Source organism: Ochotona princeps, chromosome 21, assembly GCF_030435755.1.
Source record: "Ochotona princeps isolate mOchPri1 chromosome 21, mOchPri1.hap1, whole genome shotgun sequence".
In the NCBI taxonomy this organism is placed as follows: Eukaryota; Metazoa; Chordata; class Mammalia; order Lagomorpha; family Ochotonidae; genus Ochotona; species Ochotona princeps.
Genome location: NC_080852.1, coordinates 39,618,090 through 39,639,698, shown reverse-complemented (window position 1 = coordinate 39,639,698; position 21,609 = coordinate 39,618,090). Strand labels below are relative to the sequence as shown.

General features: G+C 46.4%; 1 protein-coding gene across 1 annotated transcript in view; it reads left to right on the top strand.

Moving 5' to 3' along the window:
- The first annotated feature begins 269 nt into the window (after nt 1-269).
- GRM7 (glutamate metabotropic receptor 7) overlaps nt 270-21,609 on the top strand; it is a 390,314-nt gene continuing 368,974 nt past the window's right edge. Inside the window, exon 1 of the mRNA XM_058678925.1 lies at nt 270-487. Coding sequence (XP_058534908.1) covers nt 376-487 — 112 coding nt within the window. The 5' untranslated portion in view covers nt 270-375. The remainder of the gene's footprint in view (nt 488-21,609) is intronic.

Below are 21,609 nucleotides of genomic sequence, written 5' to 3'. Positions count from 1 at the left end.
TACACCTTTTTCCTCCTACCAAGCCGTGACCCTGATGTTGAAGTTATTATGAAAACCTCTTTCTGAGTCACTTAAGGAGAAAATGAAGGGACAAAGCTCAGTGGACCACATTTTCAGCCTGAGGAGAGGACCGTGACTGCTATGTGGTCTAACATTGTGAGGCGGTGTGTGACAATACTCATGTCCCCTTGGCAGCGAGGCCTGTTGTGAGTCACTTGTTGGGATGTAAATGAGGCGGAGTGATCACGTGGTGCCTTCTTGTCTTTTCAGATCCCTCAGATCAGCTACGCGTCCACAGCACCTGAACTCAGTGACGACCGGCGCTATGACTTCTTCTCCCGTGTGGTCCCACCTGATTCCTTCCAGGCCCAGGCCATGGTCGACATCGTGAAGGCCCTGGGCTGGAATTACGTGTCGACTCTGGCATCTGAAGGAAGCTATGGGGAGAAAGGTGTGGAATCCTTCACGCAGATCTCCAAAGAGGCAGGTAGGAAGACGTTGCACTGCTTCTGTTTTACTGTTGCTATGCCCTCACCCTGAAGGTTCCTTCTAAGCGTCGGGTAAGTCAAGGAAATGAAGCCCGTAAGCAGCCTGGCTCTCTGCTTCCTCACGTCCTCTGGAATCTCTCTGGAATCTTCATTTGTAACACTTTGTTGCTTTTGGAGAGATTGCTGACATTATGGTGCTCAAGTCCCTTCAGTTGTAGCAGGGCAGATTTCAGCCTAGATAATGAAACCTTGAGGAATGTGGCTCCAAGTGCTTCTCCATGCTGCTCCTGCTTCCGTCCCTCTTGGAAATGAGAACAGTTGCTTACAGTTATGGAAAGCAATCACAGTGCTGTTGCATTGGAAGAAAACCAGTGCCAGTGATGTGTCTGATGAGCGTGCTCTAAACAGAAGTACCTGAGCCATGGGATGTTTTCAGGTGAACAGCCGCTCCAGTTCGACATTCGGAGACGGACAATGCTGTTCATAGTGCTTTGAGCAGGTTCTCTTATCGTACTTGTTTCTCCTGTTGGACATAATGGGTTGACGTTGGCTTTGCTCCTTCCCATTGCATAGGTGATGTACTTAACACAATCCTCAGACTTAGGCACCCTGAAGATTATACTGAGGTTCCAGGTTTCGTTTTGTGGAAATATGGAAGAAAGTATGCATTTGCATACACCCAGTAGAAGTATTTGTGTATCATGAAATTCTTCCACTGAAATCAGGCTTTCAGTTTTGTTTGCACAGATTAGGTCCAATTCAGATTGCTGTTGCCAAACATGGCTGACTTTCAATGTCAACCAGCCAGTGAGGCGAGAGAAACAGAAGCAGTTTTCAGGAACAGACAAGGCTTCATTCTGGGGGCCATATCTGGATGTGGCTGCTGGAAAAAGAACTTGAGTCTGTCTGCAGATACTGTACTGTTAGTTTGATTTGTCACCATAAGCTGCATTTTCAGGAGTTGATTGACGTCTGTGTCACTGTCACCCCATTGCTGCCCCCTGAAATACTTACTCTTAACCTTTACATGAATGAAAAGATAGCTTGTGTTGGGTGGGAAGTTTCCTATCAGCATTGGTTTTGGTCGTGTAATGTCCTGTGCTCTCTTGGCTTGGTCTTAAGTTTCTAGAGGATTCTCTCTTTTCCTCCTGTCTTTCCACCAAAACATTCAAAGGAGATTGTGTCTGTTTCCCTCCCCACCTTGGCCGTGATGATTTGGTTTCCAAGGGAAGTAAGTCTGGTATGGTTTGTAATTAGGAAAATAGCCTTAACAGTAGTGTTGTGACATAGTGTAATTTATGGATGTTATTCACATCTAGTTTTGTAAATCCCCAGGGAAACACTAAATTCTTTGTAATGGCTGCATTTTTACCTCTTTCTTTGTTACCTTGAATCCTGCTCTGTTGATAAACAGACTGGAAGTTAACCTGGAGCTCTATCTAAAGTATCACTATGGAACCAGAGAAGACCAAGATAAAGACAAAATAGGGATGATCTCAGAGATGACACGCATGTGCTGCCTTGCGCTGGGTAATTGCTGCAGGTGCATCGCCCTGTGAACAATGAAGCTGAGAAAGAACAGTGCCATTCTGTCCCAGCATGCACAGGGCTCACGGTGTCCAAATCCTGTGGGGGATTCAAGGAAGAACGTTCAGTTTAGGGAAAGTGTCGGGGTTTGTTATGTTCTCTGAGTTTGCCCATATCTCTCGTAAATGAAGAAACTCGCACGCATTCTCTGAATCCCCAGCTTGTGCTGTCAGTGGCGTTGACCTGGGCTGCAGACTTTGCCCATAGAAACCTTTTCTTGGAGAATGGGCATTGTTGCAACAGAAGCAGGTGCTGCTGAAAAGCAAGAAGGCTCTGGTGGACCAGTCACACATCACTGCAAAAGAGTTTTGTGTGTTTTAATGAAAGATAGAGTTAGAGAGTGAGGGAGTGTAAGACGTCTTCAGGCGTCAAGAACCAGGTCTGGGCCATCTCAAAGGCAAGGGCATAGAATTCCATTTGAATCTCCCATGTGCATGCCACATGTCCAAGGAGCTGGGCCATCCTCTGCTGCTTTCCCAAGCAGCATTAGGAGGAAGCTGAATTGGAACAGAAGTGGTCAGACCTTGTATGGGAGCTCACACACATCCTAATGTCACAGGAATCAACTTAACCTGTACCTACAGGTGCTTGGTGCACTTTCTACAGAACTGAATTAAAACGGGCTCATGTAAGCAGTTAGTTAAAATGAGGCCATCTCTATTTTAAGAGCTCTGTCTTCTCTCCAGTGAAAAAGAAGCATGCATGTGTGGGGGTTTGGGGGAGAGTGGTGGATATGCAATTTAAGAGAGATGTGGAGTGAGTTTCCGTACACTGCATGCACGGTTGGGAAAACCCATGAGATCAGTTCAGTCATTTGCATTTGTTTGGGTCTTTAATGATGTATTTTACTTCTCTAGAAGTGATTCTGGCATTTCAAAATAAATACTTTTATCCCACACACTCTGAAAAGAATACAGCTCCTTTGTCTAACGTTCAATGAAAAACAAAAACAAAACAGCGATGTGTCCCAATTCAGGCAAGGAATAAAGGAAGAGCATGCTCTATCGGAATCTTGGAAACTATGCTTGGACAGGGAGTTTTCAAGAGTGAAGTTAAATGTTCAAGTGTTCCCTTGCCTGCCCATACTGGAACTTGACCCTAAATAAAGACACAAATCAGCTGAGTATGTACAGGGGGGGTTTAATGTGGCAGAAAAATGAGAAATGGCGCTGGCTACAATGTGAGGAGGACCTGAGTTTGACCAACGGACTCCATCCTGTGGTTGGTGTCAGCACTGTGATGGAGAATGTACCATTTGAAGTTTCAGCTTTGACATCAGAGAAAGGAGGTTTTGGCCCTGTCTCATCAGAGTGGTGAAATGAACAAGGCAGTGCACAGTCGTGATTTCATACCCATGCTTTGCTAATCCTTTGTGGATCCCTGTGGTATCAGAGAGAAGGGTTGTTTGAGTTTGCCATGTTTGAGGGCAACACATAACAGATGATAATGGCGCTTGGTTGTCATCCAGGTTTGTTGTGCGACTGGATTGCTCTGAGGAACGTAACTTGTATAAAAAGCAATTGAGCGTGTGGTGCACATATTGTTTTGTGTACTTGTAATCTGTGGGAATGTCATTGTGTGTGTGTGTGTGTAAGGAGGGAGGAGCAGAGGGAGGACACAGAAAATGCCCACAGTGACAGACCCTTGCTGGACACGAGTGTTTTACTAATGGATGATTATTTTGCAACAGTTTATTTCCAAGCTTTCTGAGCAGGTTGAACTGAAAGATTCTTTCCTTTTACGAAAGGATTTACCTTTTAGAGTAATTTTAACTTCAAAATGTGATTCAGTCTTCAACCCCGAGGCCTGTGGTGGCTGTGAGCTAGCACTTGAGGCGTCTCCCAGGGGCAGGAGTGGGAGCTCGCTCTTGTACTTTGAGAGACGCGATGAGGCGATGACCTCAGGCTGAAGAACCCAGCCTGGACCAGCACCAGGCCTTTGCAGATTTGGGAAGCTATGCAGCTTTGGCCTGAGTAGTCAGAGAAAAACCTCAGAAATTGTCTATGCACAGTCCTGGAAGATTGAAATGTGCATGTGGGATGCTCCTAGGGCTTTCCAAGAGGACGGAGCCACAATATGCTCAGATGATGAGACTTGGTAACACAGCCCTATTTGTGTAAATGGTTGTTTGAATGAATGCACATGCAGTAACAGCAACAGCGGTTTATAGTTTTATAGATCCAGAAATGAGAGACGGCTCACTCCCGCTGTTCTTGGACATCCAGGTTCTCATGTTAGCAGAAATTGCTGAAATTAAACGTCAGCACTCCTTGTAAATAACGAGCCAAGTGGAGGCTTGTAGCAGCATGTGGCCTTGGCATAGCCTGGGTGCTCTGAGCTGCATTTGATCCAAGAAGGCCAGCATTAGCATTGCCTCCGTGATTTCAATAGTGTTGGTTACATCATCAAATCCTGCAGGTGGCAGTTTCCAGGAGAATCCCAGGGATATCGTTTCACAAAGTGGCAAAAATAAGAGATGTGTTCTAGCCTTGGCATCTTCATGCATGTCAGGTTTCAAAAGCCTACACGAGGGGCCCAGTGCAATGGCCTAGTGGCTGATTCCTCACCTTGAATGCGCCGGGATCCCATATGGGCAACGGTTCCTAATCCCAGCAGCTCCACTTCCCATCCAGCTCCCTGCTTGTGGCCTGGGAGAGCAGTCGAGGACGGCCCAAAGCCTTGGGACCCTGCACCTGCGTGGGAGACGTGGAAGAAGCTGCTAGCTCCTGGCTTCCAATTGGCTCAGCTCTGGCCATTATGGCCACTTGGGGAATGAATCAGTGGTCAGATGGAAATTTTAGTTTCTGTATCTTCTTATATTGTAGGTCTGCCTTTCCAATAAAAATAAATAAGTCTTAAAAAAAGCAAACACCACAAAACCTACATGGCCACTTCTCCATCTTTTGGGAACCTGATGGCAGTTACTTAACATGGTTCAGTTGTTCCTGTAACTGTTACCCAGCTGCACGTAGAACACGTTCCCTTCATGACCTCGACCAGGGAAATGCTTTCCTGGAGAAGTGAGTGAAATGAAATGGCTGCTGGGAACTGTGTTTTGATGTCAGCTCGTTCCTGATATTCCCTGGTAAAAGACAGCAAGCTGTCCTGTGCTCCTCTATGCTCCTCAGACTCGAGGCCCTGGTGGGTTGTATGTGTTGCCTAGCGAACCTGGAGGAGACCTTAAGCGTTTATGTCTGTCCTTGCAAGGAAAACAGAGTTGCCACAAATCCTTCAACTTGAGCCTGAGTTCTCATTGCCTCTCTGCTGCCTGCTCATGCCATGACCCCTGTTTTGTGCTGCTCTGTGGCGCCTGCAGCAGCAGCAGCTGCCTCCTGCTGTGTGGTGTTCCTTGGCCCTGAAAAATGGAGCCAAGTTTCTCTTTGTATGTGCCCTGCCATGTGTGTTTGATTGTAGCCATGCCAAAAGTGACTGATTCAACCTGCAAAAGCCAAAATCCAGACTCTTACTTTTTAAAAAAGATTTATTTAGTTTTATTGGCAATGCATATGTACAGATAGAAGGAGGGACAGAGAGAAAGATCTTCCAATCGCTGATTCACCAAGTGGTCACAATGGCCAGAGCTGAGCTGATTCAAGGCCAGGAGCCAGAAGCTTCTTCCAGGTCTCTCATGCAGGCACAGGGTCCCAAAGCTTTGCATCCTCTACTTCTTTTCCAGGCCAGAAGCAGGGAGCTGAATGGGAAGTAGAGAAGCCAGGGCATGCACTGGTGCCCATATGGGATCCTGGTACTTGCAAGGCGAGGATTTCACCATAACTAAGGCTCCAGGCCTGACTCCTACTTTAAGTGTGGTGAGAATTAATCTGTCCGGACAGGCGTTGTGGCGTGACATGCTGCCTGTTATGTAGGCATCACATTGTGGGTGCTGGATTAGAGTGCCAGTGACTCACTTCGGAACCCACTCCCTGATCCATGCTGGCCAAGGCTGGCCCAGGGATGTGGGTCTCAGTACGTGTGCTGGAAACTGGAAGAGGTTGCTGCTGCTGGCTTTGGCCTGGCTCAGGGCTGACCATTGCATTTGGGAGTGGACCAGCAGCTGATAGTATCTATCCCTTCCGCCTTGTAAGTCTGCCTTTGAAAATAAACAAACCTCACAAGTAAATGCATAAAATGAACCTGTTACGTGATTTAGAAAAGACAGTGCAGGTTGTTGACTGTTACCCTGTTCTAGATTCTACTGTCTGTGCTTTGTCGCGTCTCTAGAGTGCATGGTCTTTCCTCCCTCACTATTACCGCATCCATAGATCTGACATCCATTTTATTCCTTGTAATTTGTACCTACCGCTAGCCATTCTCCCACATTGACCTTCCCGTATGCCTGCTCTGCTGTGGGGGTAGGCCTGCTGACACTGTGGACATACAAAGGCTTTTGCTCTGCTTTCCTGGCTTCCCAGTCCACAAAGGATGGAGGAAATTGTGCGAGCTAGTGCTGGGTCATCCGTAGGTACAGCTGCAGCGCTCGGGCTGTTGGGTCATGTTCCAGCTGTTCCTCTTAACATTCAGCTCTCGCCTAATGTCCTGGGAAAGCAGAGGAAGGTTGCTCAAGTCCTAGAGGACTAACGTGAAATTCCTGTCTGTGGAAAAAACATGACACCTTGGAGAAAGCCAATTGGTTTTTTTTAAGATTAATTTTTATTGTTATTGGAAAGTCAGATATCCAGAGAGGAAGATATTCCATCCATTGATTCACTCCCCAAGCGGCTGCAACAGCTAGTGCTATGCCAATCTGAAGCCGGGATCCCAGTGCCTCTTCTGGGTCTCCCATGTGGGTGCAGGGTCCCAAGGCTTTAGGCCATCCTCGTCTGCTGTTTTCCTAAGCCACAAACAGGGAGCTGGATGGGGAGTGGGACCACTGGGATTAGAACCGGTGCCCATATGGGATCCTGGTGCATGCAAGGTGAGGATTTTAGCTGCTAGGCTACCACACCGGGCCCAGAGAAAACCAGTTTTTATCTTTTCATTCTTCGTGGTCTTACATTGAATTGTGGTGCACACATTTATCTGCGTTTGTAAGTCTGTCTAAATAGAAGCTTTGGAGACGACCATTCACACAAATGTTGATGAGATGCTGAGCTTGGTGTCATGGTACACCTGAAATAGCAGGTAGGTCAGTCCCGAAGCATCCCTGAGGGCAGGGCACAGTCACAGGGCACATCCAGGCTAATCACACAGAGGTACCGAGCGGGTCAGGAGCAAGCAGCAGAGAGGAGGGCCCAGGGAAGCCATGTTGGTGGCCGCAGTTCGGACAGCGGTGCCCACATGGCAGAGGCTGGTGTGTTCTCCGCTTCCGGAGTGTCCGAGCCAGCTGCTCCTTTCCAAGGAAGAGCATCAGTGCCTGGTGAGGCTGGCTGGCTGGCACTTTCATTTTCATTCTGGCACTTTAATTTTCGTTTTTGGATTCAGTTGTGACAGCCTAGCCTCCTTTCACTTCTGCTCATTTTGTGATTTTGTTTCCTAATTTTGTCAACGTTTCCCAGAGTTACATAATCTAAATAACTTAAGTGAATCATTTCTGCTCATTCTTGACGGTCTTCCCTTCTGGGTTTACTCAGCTTTCATTAATCTGAGCAGACGTTTGTCTTTCCTGAGTTGTGTTGTGTGTCACACGTAACGCTCTCACAGGTGTGGCTGTTACGTAGCAGTCCTCCACCCTGCTGCTCTCCGTGGGAACGAGCTTTCTTGAGGGTAGACAGCAGGCTGCACTGAGGCAGAGCTGAGCTCAAATTAGGGTCAGTAACTGCATTTTGAATTTTAAAATGAGTAAAAGGTAAAAGGTGCAATTGATGATTAATCACAAGGCTGTAGTTGGTACAGTTTGTACAGTTCTAAAAGGGATCATTAATCAGCTGTAATCAACTCCAGTCACGGGAGGAAGTGCATGAGCCGAGATATTCTTTATCTCCTGTGTTGCTGTAGCATCGAAGCATCTTTGTGGCAGGTGCTGATCCAGGATTTTAATGCTAGGTATTTATTATAGCAGTGATAATGGCAGGACACAGAAGGATGGTCTTCGAAGAGTGGAAATGCAGTAGAACCTGTTTTGGCTCAGCTTTGAAGAAACACTGAAGAGCTGTGGGTGCTTTACCAGTTGTCGAAATCAGTCAGTTGGGCAGTTCTGTTCTCAAGGACATCATTGGTGGCATTCTAGAAAGAAAAACATATCAAACCCCTGCATAGCAGTGATCCAGGCCATCTGAATCTTTACGTAGTGTTGAAGAAATAACCACAGCCCTGAACGATTTTAGGATTCTGGAGTTTGTCTGATGTGAAATTCTCTTCCCAGAACCGTGGTAACCATCTCAGAAATTACTCAGGCGTTTGAGCCAAGAGCTTCCTTTACTGGCCCTGATTTCCCTAGTAACACTCTGAGAACCAGCAGATTGCTTCTCCGAGTTGCAAAGTCATCACACAGTTAGGAAGAAAATGTATCCCTCTTGCCTCAGACAGTGTCCGGGTGCACATCCTCCTGATGGGACAGGAGGGCTTCCCCCTGAATAGTATGCTACCACTGCTGGCGTGAGACTAGAAGTAGATGATGCTGGGATGGTTGGCGTGTGTGAAGAAGCAGTGGAAAAGTGACACGGGAAAATTCCTACTCAGCTCTCCCACCTGCTCTCACTGCACCTGCAGAGACTGGGGAAGAGCACAGGCCTCGGTGACTGGCCTGCTTGGGAACGACTGTCACGTGGTGCTTCTGTTGCAGACAGGAGGAGCCTGGGATTCTGGTGTGGAGAATCCAGTTACAGCAAAAGTAGCATGGAGCATGCCTAAGTAGAGGGGTAGAAACTCAAGTATCAAGAAGGATTTCTTATTCTGAGGGAGTAAAGAGGATGTTTTTACTGCATCATAGTTCACCCTGTGAAGTAGCCAGGCATTTATCAAAACATTGTTATTACAATCAATAATCTTTCCAATCAAGAAAATTGTGCTACTTTGCCTGTTTAACATGGCTGTATTCAGCCATTATGGTGAAGCTTTCTGTTTCCATGCTTTGCAAAATTCTGCACCAGGAGAAATGTTCTGCTTGGGATCTTATTTGTTTTGATAAATTTGAGTCAATATGTGTGTGTGTGTGTGTGTGTGTGATTATAAAACTAGAAGGATACATATACAAGAGGTCTCCTGAGAGAGGGTGGCTTAAAGTTTCAGAGTAATAATACATTCAGTAGTATCACTGCATCTTTGTGCATCCAGAATGGGCTCCATTTTTTGTGCGTGGAAAATTCGTGAACTCTGTCATAGGACAAAGTTCCAAGTATAGGTTGGTACAGAGGAAGTCTAAAAACCCTTCACTTTGCTTTCAGCCTCATTATCCCCCCACCCACCTTCTTGGACCTTTAACTGTTTGTTTACTTACTTCAACCTGTTATTCTTGTCCTTTCTGCCCAGGCCAGCCTCCTCACAACACTCCTGGCTGTTCACAGAGTCTACCCCTCTGCCTGCAGCATCCCCCGCCTTTAAAACTCCTCTTACTAAGCTTAGTCCAGTCTTAGTTCCCCATTGCCCCTACCCGCTCCCCAGCAACCCTGCCTGGTGTTTCTGTCATAGTTGCCTGTCCATGTTCACGCTTGCTTGATTTTGTAGTTGTCAGAATGTAAAAGATGAAAAGCTCTCTCAAGGTGTCCACAGATGTGGAAAATGAAAGAGGGACACTATAAACCTTCGGGTGTCTCCAAGATTTAGGACACAGAAAAAAGTCTTCGTAAAGCTCTAGCAGGTGACATGTACCCATGCGCTTACCCTTTTCATTGTTGGAGGTCTTAGCCGCCAGAGCACCCATGGTCAGCCCATGCTGCGTGAGAGCTGCTGCTGCAGCAGGCTGGTCGCAAAGCGTGCGATTCCCAGTTCCTCACAGTTGCGGCTATGATTCTGTGACAGATCAGGAAATTTACACAATGTTAACACTGGGTTTTAAATTGTAATATTGATGATGTTCTGGTTGCCAGCACTGTTGAACTTGTTAAAACAAGAACTGATGCAATTATGTTTTTAAATTGAAGCTTAAACTAATTCTGCCCATGGATTAACAAGTTTGTTTTATGCATTCAGTGCATGAAGAAGATTTTTATGGATTCATTCTTACATGCATTGAGAAAGATTAACATTGAAGTAGGAAAACATCAGACGCATGCTTCAAACTGGAAAATTAACAACTCGATGCTGCTGAGTTGGGAGATTGGAATGGAATATTTCTCACCCACATTATTAAAAAACCGTGTTAATTTGCAAGTCAATAAAAGAGCAAGTTTCAAATGGGATGTATTTTTCAGAGGTCACCAGTATTACCTGATTCGAAGTCGACTGAAGTTTGTTTTTGCCTACTCAGACCCTGGGTGTTCTCAAGGAGGGGCAACGACTTCGTTCTTTGACTCCACAGTGGATCAGCTGGAGAGGAAGCTCAGACTGCCATGATACAGGTGGCTCCCACGAGACGAAAACCACTGGGTCCATGGCAGTCACTTCCCCTCTTCCCGCCCTACTGGTCTCCCTTCCGTGTTGCTGCCTGCTGACAGCAGCACAGCCCAGGAACCTACCTGTGTCCTCATGCTGAATGTGGTTCGAAGCCACCAGGTTTATTGCCTGGCTCCATTGGTATCGAAACGGCAAGTCACTGACCCTTGCCAAGATTTCATTTCCTTGTTTATAGAAGAAAAATACTAACTTCTTCCCTAAAAGGCTTTTTGCAAGAAATAATGGGATACTTGATAAATGTGAATGCTTTGTACAGGGTCCATTATTAATAATCTATAAATGTTAGTTGCTATAATTCCTGTTATAATGCTGACCCTAATAATAATGGTAAGAACCATGACATTCCATTTGCTGTTATTATTTGCATTATTTATTCCATGAATATCTGCTGATTGCATAGTGGTGTCTGGCACTGTGGTTGATGCAAGGGGCAACCAAGATACACCAGGACCTCACCCGAGAGAAGAGCGGGAAGCGATCTACAATGTTGTGGGCCTGGGGACTTACCAGTCGCCATGGAGGGCAGAGGCCTTTTAGTTTGGAGATGACGTTACAATGATGGCATTGTTTGGCGTGAGATGAGAATGGAGTAAGAAGCAATGAGGATACTTTATGGGGACACTGGAAAGACTTTCTGGTTACTTTCTAGGAGTGAAAGGGATATTGGCAGTGAGTGCATTGGTGGGCAAGAAGTGTTACCCAAGTGTGAGAGCATTTGGGCACGAGGTAAGGTTCGCAAGCCAAGTGTTAGATTTGGAGACCTTGGAGTGGACGTAGTGACCTCTGCACAGATGGTGTCCGGGGGCTGAAGTGGATGTTTCATCCCAAGGCCTGGACTCCATGATGGCTCCAGTAAAGTGAAAGAGCCTGGTGAGTCGGACAGAGGATGAGGAAGATGGCGTGCAGAGGCGGTGAGAAGCCGTGCTTGAGGCCGCAGAATAGTCTGAAGTTGGAGTGGGGAAGGTTCAGGGAAGATGGAAATATTGGAAGCAGTAATGTCGCTGGGATTATCCTGACAGAAATGAGAAAAGTGGAGTCTTCAAAGCTGTGAGGCGTCTGGGAAGGCCATTTGCGGAAGCTGGTGCGTTTCGCCTTCCTCCCACTCTATCCCCGTGTTCTTCGCATCCTCTACTGGCGACTTCTCTTCGCCAGTGCTGTCCTCCTCGTCTTCCTCCTGGTCCACAGGCTGGCGGTGCGGACCACTCTGGCTCCCAGCCTAGAGCTGCCCCTTTGAGAGCTCATTCTGTAGAAGGAGCTCCTAGGTGTGATCTGGCAGCATCTGCTGTTGAGAGGCGAGTGCAGAAAAGTGACCAAGCAGTGGCTAGGCAGCCTGCCCAGAGCTGCAGCCATGGTGTGCCCCATGGCCGAGTCCAAGCAATGCTGGCTTTCCTGTTCAGATACAAGAGGAACGTGGAATCCTGCTCAGAGTGTGTAACCTGTAACACCATGCTACTTTCCCGGACTCGTGCATAACTCCAAAGACACAATTTTCCTTGTGTTCTGTGCATGTTTGGTGTTTGGTTGCTGTGTGCCTGTGCCTGGGGGAGGGAGGATTGAGTCATCTGTGGCAAAGAGTCTGGGTGCCCATGAAGTTAAAATGTTGGCTGCAGACAGTAAACAAGCAAAGGCAGATGCTATTCTGGGTAGGATGGCTGGGAAATCCTTGGTAAGGAGGAGATGCTTAAAGAGACAGATGAGTAAGATGAGGAAGTAATCCCACACAAAGATTTGGGTAGAATTGTTACGGGCAAAGAAAATAGCAATGTTGAAAAAAATTGAAAAATAAATGTCTTGCGGGCCTGGTGCAATAGCCTAGTGGCTAAATCCTTACCTTGTACCCACCGGAATTCCATAATGGGCACTGGTTCATGTCTCAGCCATCCACTTCCCATCCAGCCCCATGCTTGGGACCTGGGAAACCAGTCAATGTTGGCTCAAAGGCTTTGGACCCTGCATCCATGTGGAAGAGACAAAATAAGCTCCTGGCTGCTGGCTTCAGATCCGCTCAGCTCTGGCCATTGTGGCCACTTGGGGAGTGAACCAGAGGATGAAAGATCTGTCTGTCTCTCCTCCTTTCTGTGTATCTGCCTTTCCAATAAAAACATAAACTAAATCTTTAAAAAAATGGCTTGTTGCTGTGAAGGAAAGAATGTCTTAGGAACCGAGGTTACACCTGTGCCATTCTGTCATTATTGTTTATTTTTCGTAAGATGTGTGAATTCTTTGAAGCAACATGCTGAGTCCAGGGCTGTGTTCATCTTCACATCTTCCCTTCCAAAACTGCCTGAGCTTCTCTGGCGAGTGTCCTGCTGGCTGCCAGGTCTCCTCTGCCATCGCTGTGTTTGTCAGAAATGGAAATCAAGCCGTGGAGTGGCAGTCTGCCTCTGTGGATCTCAGGACATTGGCAGAGGTGAAGGGACAGGAGCACCTGGTCGCTTCTGGCTGCAAACTGTGCTTAACACTTGCACTTGAGGCTTTAGTCTCATGTGACATCTCTACGGAATACAGCATGGTCCTTAACTCAGATCATGTAACCCAGGGCCACTTCTATTGCAAGTTCAGTTGCTTCATGCCTTCTTTCTCTCCTTCCCACTGATGTAACCATAGAGGTCAAATAGGAGTTTGTGGCTGCAAGCAACAGAAGCCGGTTAACTTTAAAAAAAGCTATTGGAATTAACAGCCATCAGTAATCCATCCCTTTCCATTCTTAGCAGGTAGCTCACAACCCTGTCTCCAGGCATATTCCAGCAGCAGTGTCTCATTGAGATACCTTCCCTGAACTCAGAACAACAGCAGGTGCACAGGGCACTCCTGAGCTGTTTGCTCACTGGTTCCAACCTCTGGTTCCCTCATGGTACTAGGTGTGATCAATGAAAAAAAAATCATCAGAGTAATTTAAAATCATGGGTTCTTCATTATTGTTGTTGTGGTTGAAGTCCATTCACTTTACTGTTTGAAAAATGAAAGTATACTGCAAAAAGTTTGTAGAAACAAAATGAAAACAGATTTTGATAAAGATGAAATCTGACAGTTTGTCCAGCATGCAAAATAGTTCATGAATATTTTGTAGATCTACCTGTATCTTATGCATATTTTTTTAGCTGAATCAGATTTGGCTTAAATTTTTGTTTCAAAATTCAGTATCAAAATGAGGGACCCAAAATAAACTAGGAGAAACAGAAGAATCTTGAAGCAGCACAAGTGTGGCAGTACAATTGCCATTCCGGCTTGTAGTGTCAACCAAGTTTATTATCTCTATAGTTTGTCAAAATTCCGTGGCTTAAGTTCTTTAAAACATCAACCCCTTAGCCAACATGTATTAATGGTCAAGTATTTAAAGTTTTGTTCTCATGTTTAAAACTTCACCTGGCTTGCCGAAAGCACATGCCAATAGCCATACTTCTGTTGTTTGCCTGGCATTACCAATTGTTGGTATTTTCAGTAAATTTGCTCAGTGATGACAGATTCTTCAAATTCTCTAGCATTTGGAAATACGTTCTTTCATGATAGAGAAGAAAACAGGATTTTCATGAATGCTCTTTTATCTTCCTGTACTTTATTTTACCCTGAAGGCTGATGGGTTTGGCAAAGGCTTATCAACAACTAACTATTAAACTGGGGGAGAAAACTTGTTTAATTCAACAGTCAAATGTCTCTGCACACTGAGAACAAAGCTGGGTACTTAAGAACTGTGTGTAAGAAACAAGCATTCCATAGTATAAACTGAGGACTGTTGGTGAGTTTGTAGTAGTGATTAAAGAGACCACCTGCCTGTATCCTATGCCTGTCTCTATTGTTTAAAATGAGAAAGTTGTTTACCCATGTGAGCCAGGAGCCTCAACAAGCATTTTGACTGGTGGTGACTTATGTTAGTGTGAGAATTCATCCCACACTCCTGGTCTTCCAAATGAGCTGATGGATCAGCAACTCAATATTTTGCAGGAGGTGTCCTTTCGCGAATGCCAAGTTGGGGTAAGCCCTTCCTTGCCACTCCCTGGCCACTGTCTCCAAGCAGACGGGTGGTGGTTTCGATGTCAAAGATTCCTTCCAATACAGCCCGGAATGCCAGTGAGAAACCTGGGGTGCTGGCCAGCACTGTGGACTCTGTCTGCTATTCTAACCATCTGACCATGTAGACCGTGTCCCTGCGTTCTCTAAGCCAATTCCACGGCAGCTGCTCCTTAATGAACAGATGTCAGCTGATGGCACCCACATCCATCAGAGGAGAGGATCCGGCTGGTGTTGGTCCCTGGGCACTGCGGAAGCTGCCATTCCGAGCACTTTCCCAGGATTCCTGTTTACTGCTTGGTTAACAATAAATGACCCTGTTTCCCTGGCATGTATCTGGTCTCTGGAAGGAAATAGAAGTTAGCTGTTTGTGTTTAAATGAAGCGTCATGTAAATCGTGGCAAACTTGTTACAAAACTGCATTTTGGATGTTATTAAAGATAGTCATCTGAATGACATAGAAGATCATTCATTATACCTCGCACGAAGTGATAAGACATAAACTATTTTAATAACATGGAAAACATGGCTGTTTATATTTTAATATTCACTGTTCTTTTCAGTAATGGAAACTGAAATAAGTGATTTTTGTGATCAACCAATCAAATATTTCCTGATCAGTGCTTGGCATAAAAACAATGGCAACTTTTGTTTTACTGTTTTTTCAAAAAATATTTATTTGAAAGGCAGTGTTAGAGAAAAAGAAAAGTCTTTCATTTGAGGGTTGAGTCCCCAACTGGCTGCAATATTGGGCTGGGTTAAGCCGGAGCCAGGAGGAGCCAGGAGCTTCTTGCAGATCATCCCATGGATATAGCAACCCAAACATTTAGGTCATCCCTTGCTGCTTTCCTGGGCACATTAGCAGGGAGGTGGATTGGAAGTAAAGCAACCAGGTTCCCAAATGGCACCCAAAATGGGATGTGGACACTGCAAATAGCAGCTTCGCGTTGCTCTGCCAGGAGGCCAGCCTTTCCCTTATTGATATTAAACTAAGAAACATCACACCTACTAAATGTGGGTGTCCTTGGTCATGCACAGTCGGCATCTGGTTTGGAGACTTGTTGGGGTCTTGTGAGGCTTGGGTCACACACCCACTTGGGTGTTCCCAGATGTGTGGGTTGTCAAACCTGTGCCTGTAGGCCCTAGCACCATGCTGTTTTGCAGTGGAGGGTTTTTGAGTTGTTACCAATAGGGATCAACTCCTGCTGCCTCAGGGGGACAGTGTCGGCAGGGTTCCAGGCAGACAACAAGAGCCATTTTCTAAAAGGGCAAGGTTAAAGCTCCCCTGGGCCTGCACTGCAGGCCTTACAGATCTTCCTCGTAGATTGTGTGAGGAAAATGCCTCAATTCTAGCAACTGCTAGAGGTGTTTGGTGTCCTCACAATGTTCTAAAATCCCAGATTCTCGAGAGTCCAGGCCAGTTCTGGGCTGAGCTTGCTGCTACAAAAGGGCTGTGGTGGCTCTCAGAGAACACACCCATGTCCCAAGTCATCGACCAGAGTTGCCTGCTACGACTGCCCCTTTAGGATCTGGCTTTTTCAGGCTCTGTGTTTTCATCCCAGATGCTTTCCACAGGGCACAACTTCATAGACACCTGCTTAAGACCCCACTGCTGCTTGGTGATATAGAATTTCTTTCCCCAAGATCCTTCATCCGTGCTGTGACTTCATTCTGTTTTCCCAAATCCCTGTGGAAGTTAATGACCCGAAAGTGATCTCACTTGGGAGTGGAGCACTAGGGAGATGATCAAGGTTCAACAATGGTTTCCCAAACTATACAGCCTGTCTCCTATTCAGTCCCATTCTCTCATAGCCTAGACTCATTGTGCATTCCCTTTGTAAGGCTGGTTCAGTATCGGTGGGGTTTGCTTCCGGCAGAGCTCATCTTCCTGAGAAAACCCTGTCTGTCTGGGGTTGTTTCTAGCATCTGTGTTCTCTGGGATGGAGCAGGTGTTGCCCTGGCTCCCTTCTTTCCCCATGGGACGTGCATTTGTGGAAGACCTTTTGTCCTAATGTTAATAACCCTACAGAAGAGATTCATCAGCCACTGAACATCAGGACTTTAGCCATGTGCCCACCTATGCCCCCCAGTGCTGAGTGAAACGGGCATAGCCAGGTGGAGCTCCCTGCTGCCGCTCATTTGGTGGTCATTTTGGGGGGTTATCTGGTGGAGGCATAATGCAAACAAGTCCTTGAACTTGAAGACCAGGCAGAAAATGCAGAACATTGGGTGTGAGGTAGTTACAGGCACAGCTGGGTTCATGACCATTAACTCGAAAATAAATGAAGTGATTTTCTTCGGCCTGTGAAAATGATACAGGCTGGTGCCAGGCAATATTGAAGGGTTCATGTTACAGCAGCTTCCTGGGAAGAGCAAGTATCTGTTATTCACCATCTTAATACCCAATATGGGAGACAGGGCTCCGGGAAACAGGGATGAGCCCATTTTGTGATATTACAAAGGAGAATGGGGATGTTCCTTGATTGACTTCCTCCATTGGGTCACCCCAGTTTGAACCCCACGGGTCTCAGTGTGAGAGGGTGTCAAGACTGTGGTGCAGGGCACCATATTAATTGCTGTTACTATGGAAACTAGACATGTATGAACAGTACTTCTAAAGCTTCAATCTGCATCAGAACCATCTAGAAGGCTTGTTGACCGACATATTCTTGGGTCCCATTCTGCTGTTTGGGCTACAGTCAAGCCCAGAAGTTGTGTTTTTCACAGGTTGCCTGGTGTGCTGGTGGTGTTCCCAGGGAGAGGATACCATGAAAACAGTGATGCTAGAGCCTGATGTATCAGGACGATGGGGACCAGCCCTTTCTGCGGAGTGAGTGAATTTTCCTGGTTTTAAAGGGGCAGGCTTCAGCTATTTAACTATAAAAAGTTCATGCCTTTCAGGTGAATCATGAGATCATGGCAGTCAGTCTGTTGGGAATACTGGACCAAGTCATGCAGGTAGCCAAGTGACAAGATAAACAGGCAAGACCTAAGTGAGGAATGTTTGCCACAGGGTCGGAGCCACCGACAATGCCACTACGTTGATGCTGTGCCTTAAAATTACTGCCTTCACTGAGCGCCAGCGTGCTTTGTTGCACTCTGGAATTCTGTGTGGAGCTGCATTCCTCTAGTTGCTAACTGCAGCTCACTTTCATAAGGTCGTCTGGGTGAGTGGATCCTTGCAGCACACTGGCACGGATGTGGAGAACGCTGGAGAAAAGATGCTAACGAAGCTTGGCAGGTCATCATCTGTATAGACATTATTTGTTAAGAGCGGTGTGCACAGAAAACGTGTCCACTGCAGGAAGGTCTCTGGGAGAAAAAGGGAAGGATGGTCTTTCAGACAGATGGGGCAAAGAAATGAGAAAAAGATTGAGTTACACAGGAAAATGCTGATGAGTTGAACTTGACACCTTAACCACCTGAATTTGCTGTCGCTTTGCCTTAGGTCTTCCTCCTAAACCTTCACCTTTTGATTTGTGGGTCTACCCTGTGAACACTGGCTCCATGGATACAGGCCTTGTATGCACGGACATCTGTCTCATGCACCTGCTGTCTCCTGTCCCTGGAGCACCCATCCTCCTCTCTCTGGTTAAGGCTCAGCTACCTGCTCTGTTGCCACTTGCTCTTGGAGACCCTGCCTTACCTGTCTTAGTGCTGGAACCCAGAACTGTGGACAGTGGGGGACTGTGTTGCAGTCTTGCTTGAGATGGAGGTGTCTGTGGGGTTGGTTCTTTTAGAGCCAGCATCCCTCCTGGGGTTTTCATATTTTCTCCCTATGTTCATAACCAGTATCTGCACGAATCTCTCCCCTCCACCCCCATTCGTTATTTTTAAACAAGGGCTCCAGCCATCCTGAGTAAATGTTCCTTCTAATGACCCCACATTACTTTTATTACCTCTGTGGAGAGTCTGTGACCAAATATGATCATGTTGTGAGGTCCTGGAGGTTAGAACGCAGGGTGTGCATTTGCCAGCAGCTGTAGATGTCATCAGGCCCTCTGTTTGAGCCTTCAGCTTGGTCGCAGCTAGAAACTTCTGCCTGTGTAGTACTGTGTTTGCTCTCCCATTCCATCGTGCTCCCTCAGGGGATACATTCTGCTCCTTGAGGTGTAGGAGTTACATAGCCTGATGGTAGGAGCCCTGCAAACTAGGTTACATCGTTTGGGCTTATTCCTGTGTACCAGGAGGTTCCGTGCATGGGCTGAGAACTCGGAGGTAAAAAACAAAACAAAACAGGAGCACAACCTCCTCCCCAAACAGCCATGCCCCATGGGTTGCGCTAGGGCCACGTGCAGTCAGGAAAGCTTCGCAATTGAAAGCTTTCTCTCTGCTGGTTTCCCTTAGGGAAGTCAGTCATCAGCAGAGAAATGAAAGCAGTGTGCAGCTTCAAGGGCCCTGCTCTCTGGCTGCAGAGACGAGTGCAGAATGCATTCTGGCTGGAAATATACACGTCTTCCAGCACGTAAGTGGGAGAAGGACTTGCACGCTGGTATTGGAATTTGCCAGTGTGTTTGGTTTCCATACATGTCCCCCCAGTCCGAGGTTTTCAAAGTTGGACAGTGAGCACGACAGGCACTGTTAAATACCCAGAGGGTTTGCTGGAGGAATATGAGATGCCCTCTGGGATTTTAAATAGCAGATCTTTACTTTTATTTTGAAGTCACAAAATTGAGAGCTGAATCTGGGCAGGGGAAGGGGAGTGGTAGACACTCAAAATTGTCACACAAAATATTTGGACCTGCCATCCTGTAGTTTTCACATGGAAGCTTTGGTCTTTCCGAAGATAAATCCGTGAATTAGAAGATCTTTGCTCATGCATCCATTTCACGGTGCTGTTAATTTACACCTTGTAAGTTTTAATAATTTTTGCTTATTTTTCAGAGCCTGACTAGTCTGTGTCTTTCTCCTTGAATTTTTGCTAACCATGCTTATGGCTTTCTATAGCTCACAACCACCACAAATCCTACTGTTCCACCACACGCATTGTAACATGACACTTCTGTCTGATGTGCTGTCATTAGGCATTGCACCAATGATTGTAGTCATAATTCTGGATGTTTTGAGAATTCTGGATATTTGATATCAAAATCATAAATGTCTGGAGTTCTTCTTGAAAACTTTCAGTTTCTTTGAAGATATACTTTGTGATAGCATGAGATGGAATCTTCTAGGTTTTCTTCTAATATGTGGAAGAGAAAGAGAGAGAGATACAAAATTTGGTCTACCAGTTCACTCCCCAACCAGCCAGGTCTAGACCATTTCAAATCTAAGCGATTGGGGCAGCATCCTGATCTCCCAAGTGAATGTCAGGGGCCCAAGTACTTTGGCCTGCTTCTGCCCTAATGCTCCCAAGGAGTTGTTGCGGAGTAGGTGTGACACTCTCACAGAATGTGCTTCATGTATCCCACTTCCTAACGCTGCCGAATGCTTTGACACTTCTCACTGGATGAGGACCAAGGCCCCTAACACCATTACAAGGCTCACCTGGATCAGACCTGCTTCCCCGCAGGGTTTTGGGGTCCATCCACAATGTTCTTTTGCATTGCTCAAATAAACTGTGGTTTTGGTGATTCCCATTCCCTTTGCCTAACCTGCCCTCAATTTCTCAGCTCTATCTCCCACCCATTTGGCAAATTAACTCCTAACTGCTGCTCAGAGCTGTACACAGATTGCTTAGGGACACCTGAACTCCAGACTAGAATGGCTTCCTTATAATTATTTTGGCAGCATGGATAGGGAGGGATGGAGAGTGTCTATAAAAATTTATTAGAAATGCCTATTATAAAGAATTATGCTGGGAATTTAAAACTTGGTTACAAAAAAAATAAGCATTCAACAAATCCCTCCCGAGACAGATAAAGTGCTCTTCTTCTCCCCAGTTGCCCACAGTGCCCCTTAGCCAGGGACAAACCTGGCAACTAGGAAACCAATTCCAGTTTCTTGTATGAGCCAGGCCAGTGCCTCCTGGGATCTACACTGCAGACTGTCAGAGCTGGGAAACAGCCAGAAATTGAACTTGGGTCCTCCACTGCTGCAAACATCATCTCGCCTGCTGGAGTGAAGAGCTCCATCCTGAAACAGCATCTTTGAATTCAGTATTAAAATGCCTTCCTGCTTCTTTGCATAGTCTTTGTCCTAATTAAGACACTAATTCTTTGCTCTTGTCGTATAAATGCAAGCATGTCAGTATAGAATTGTGTTCTCTCATTTCCTGTGTGTAAGTCCTGAGTAGCTGAAAAATTACACTGGAGTGAGTAGAGGAAGGATAGGCGGGGAAGCAGCAGAGGATGGGGGCATTTCCTGTCTGCTTCAAGGATGACTGGCTTCTTAGTAAGTTCAGGAGCATGGAAGAAATCTCTTCAGGGAGCAGACATTCCTGAATAATCTTAGTGAACTTGCCGGGGCAAGATGGCAGTATAGGGTGCGGATAGGTTTAAACTGATGGAGAATAAACAGCCAAGGTGAAGCAGAGAGGGCAGATTCCAGGAAATAAGAGAGGCAGTGCAACAGCAGAGCCATGCCTAGAGGCCCGTGGACAGGGGAAGCAGCAGAGAGGACGGAACGGTGCTGTAGTGTCCAGACACCCCAGCCATCAGAGGGCAGACTGATGGAGTCTAAGCTCTCCCGGCAGCCAGAGCTCCAGCGGTAGGCGGGAAGGGGAGTTGACCAGGAGCTCAGGAGGTGAACAGAGGCAAAAAAACTGCGTATCCTGCTGATCTGTTTGATGTGACCAGGAGCAGAAACAAAGCTGTAGACCCCAAGCAGACAGTGCAGGAACAGGGTGGATTTCACAGCCCAGGCCCCCACCAGTGCCATATCAGGTGCCATTTTATGCAGTGAGGTAAAAAGGCTGTGAGACAGGAGGGACAACAGTGGACATGTGCTGGGCTGGGAACAAACTCATTTCCGGTTAAGCGCATTGAACTGATCCCACGGATAAAACAATACCAACTTGGCATCCTACAGGTTCCATCCAAAACAGGTCTGGGTAGCCCACAGACCTAACAGCCAGCAGACCCAGAACCCCACCAGT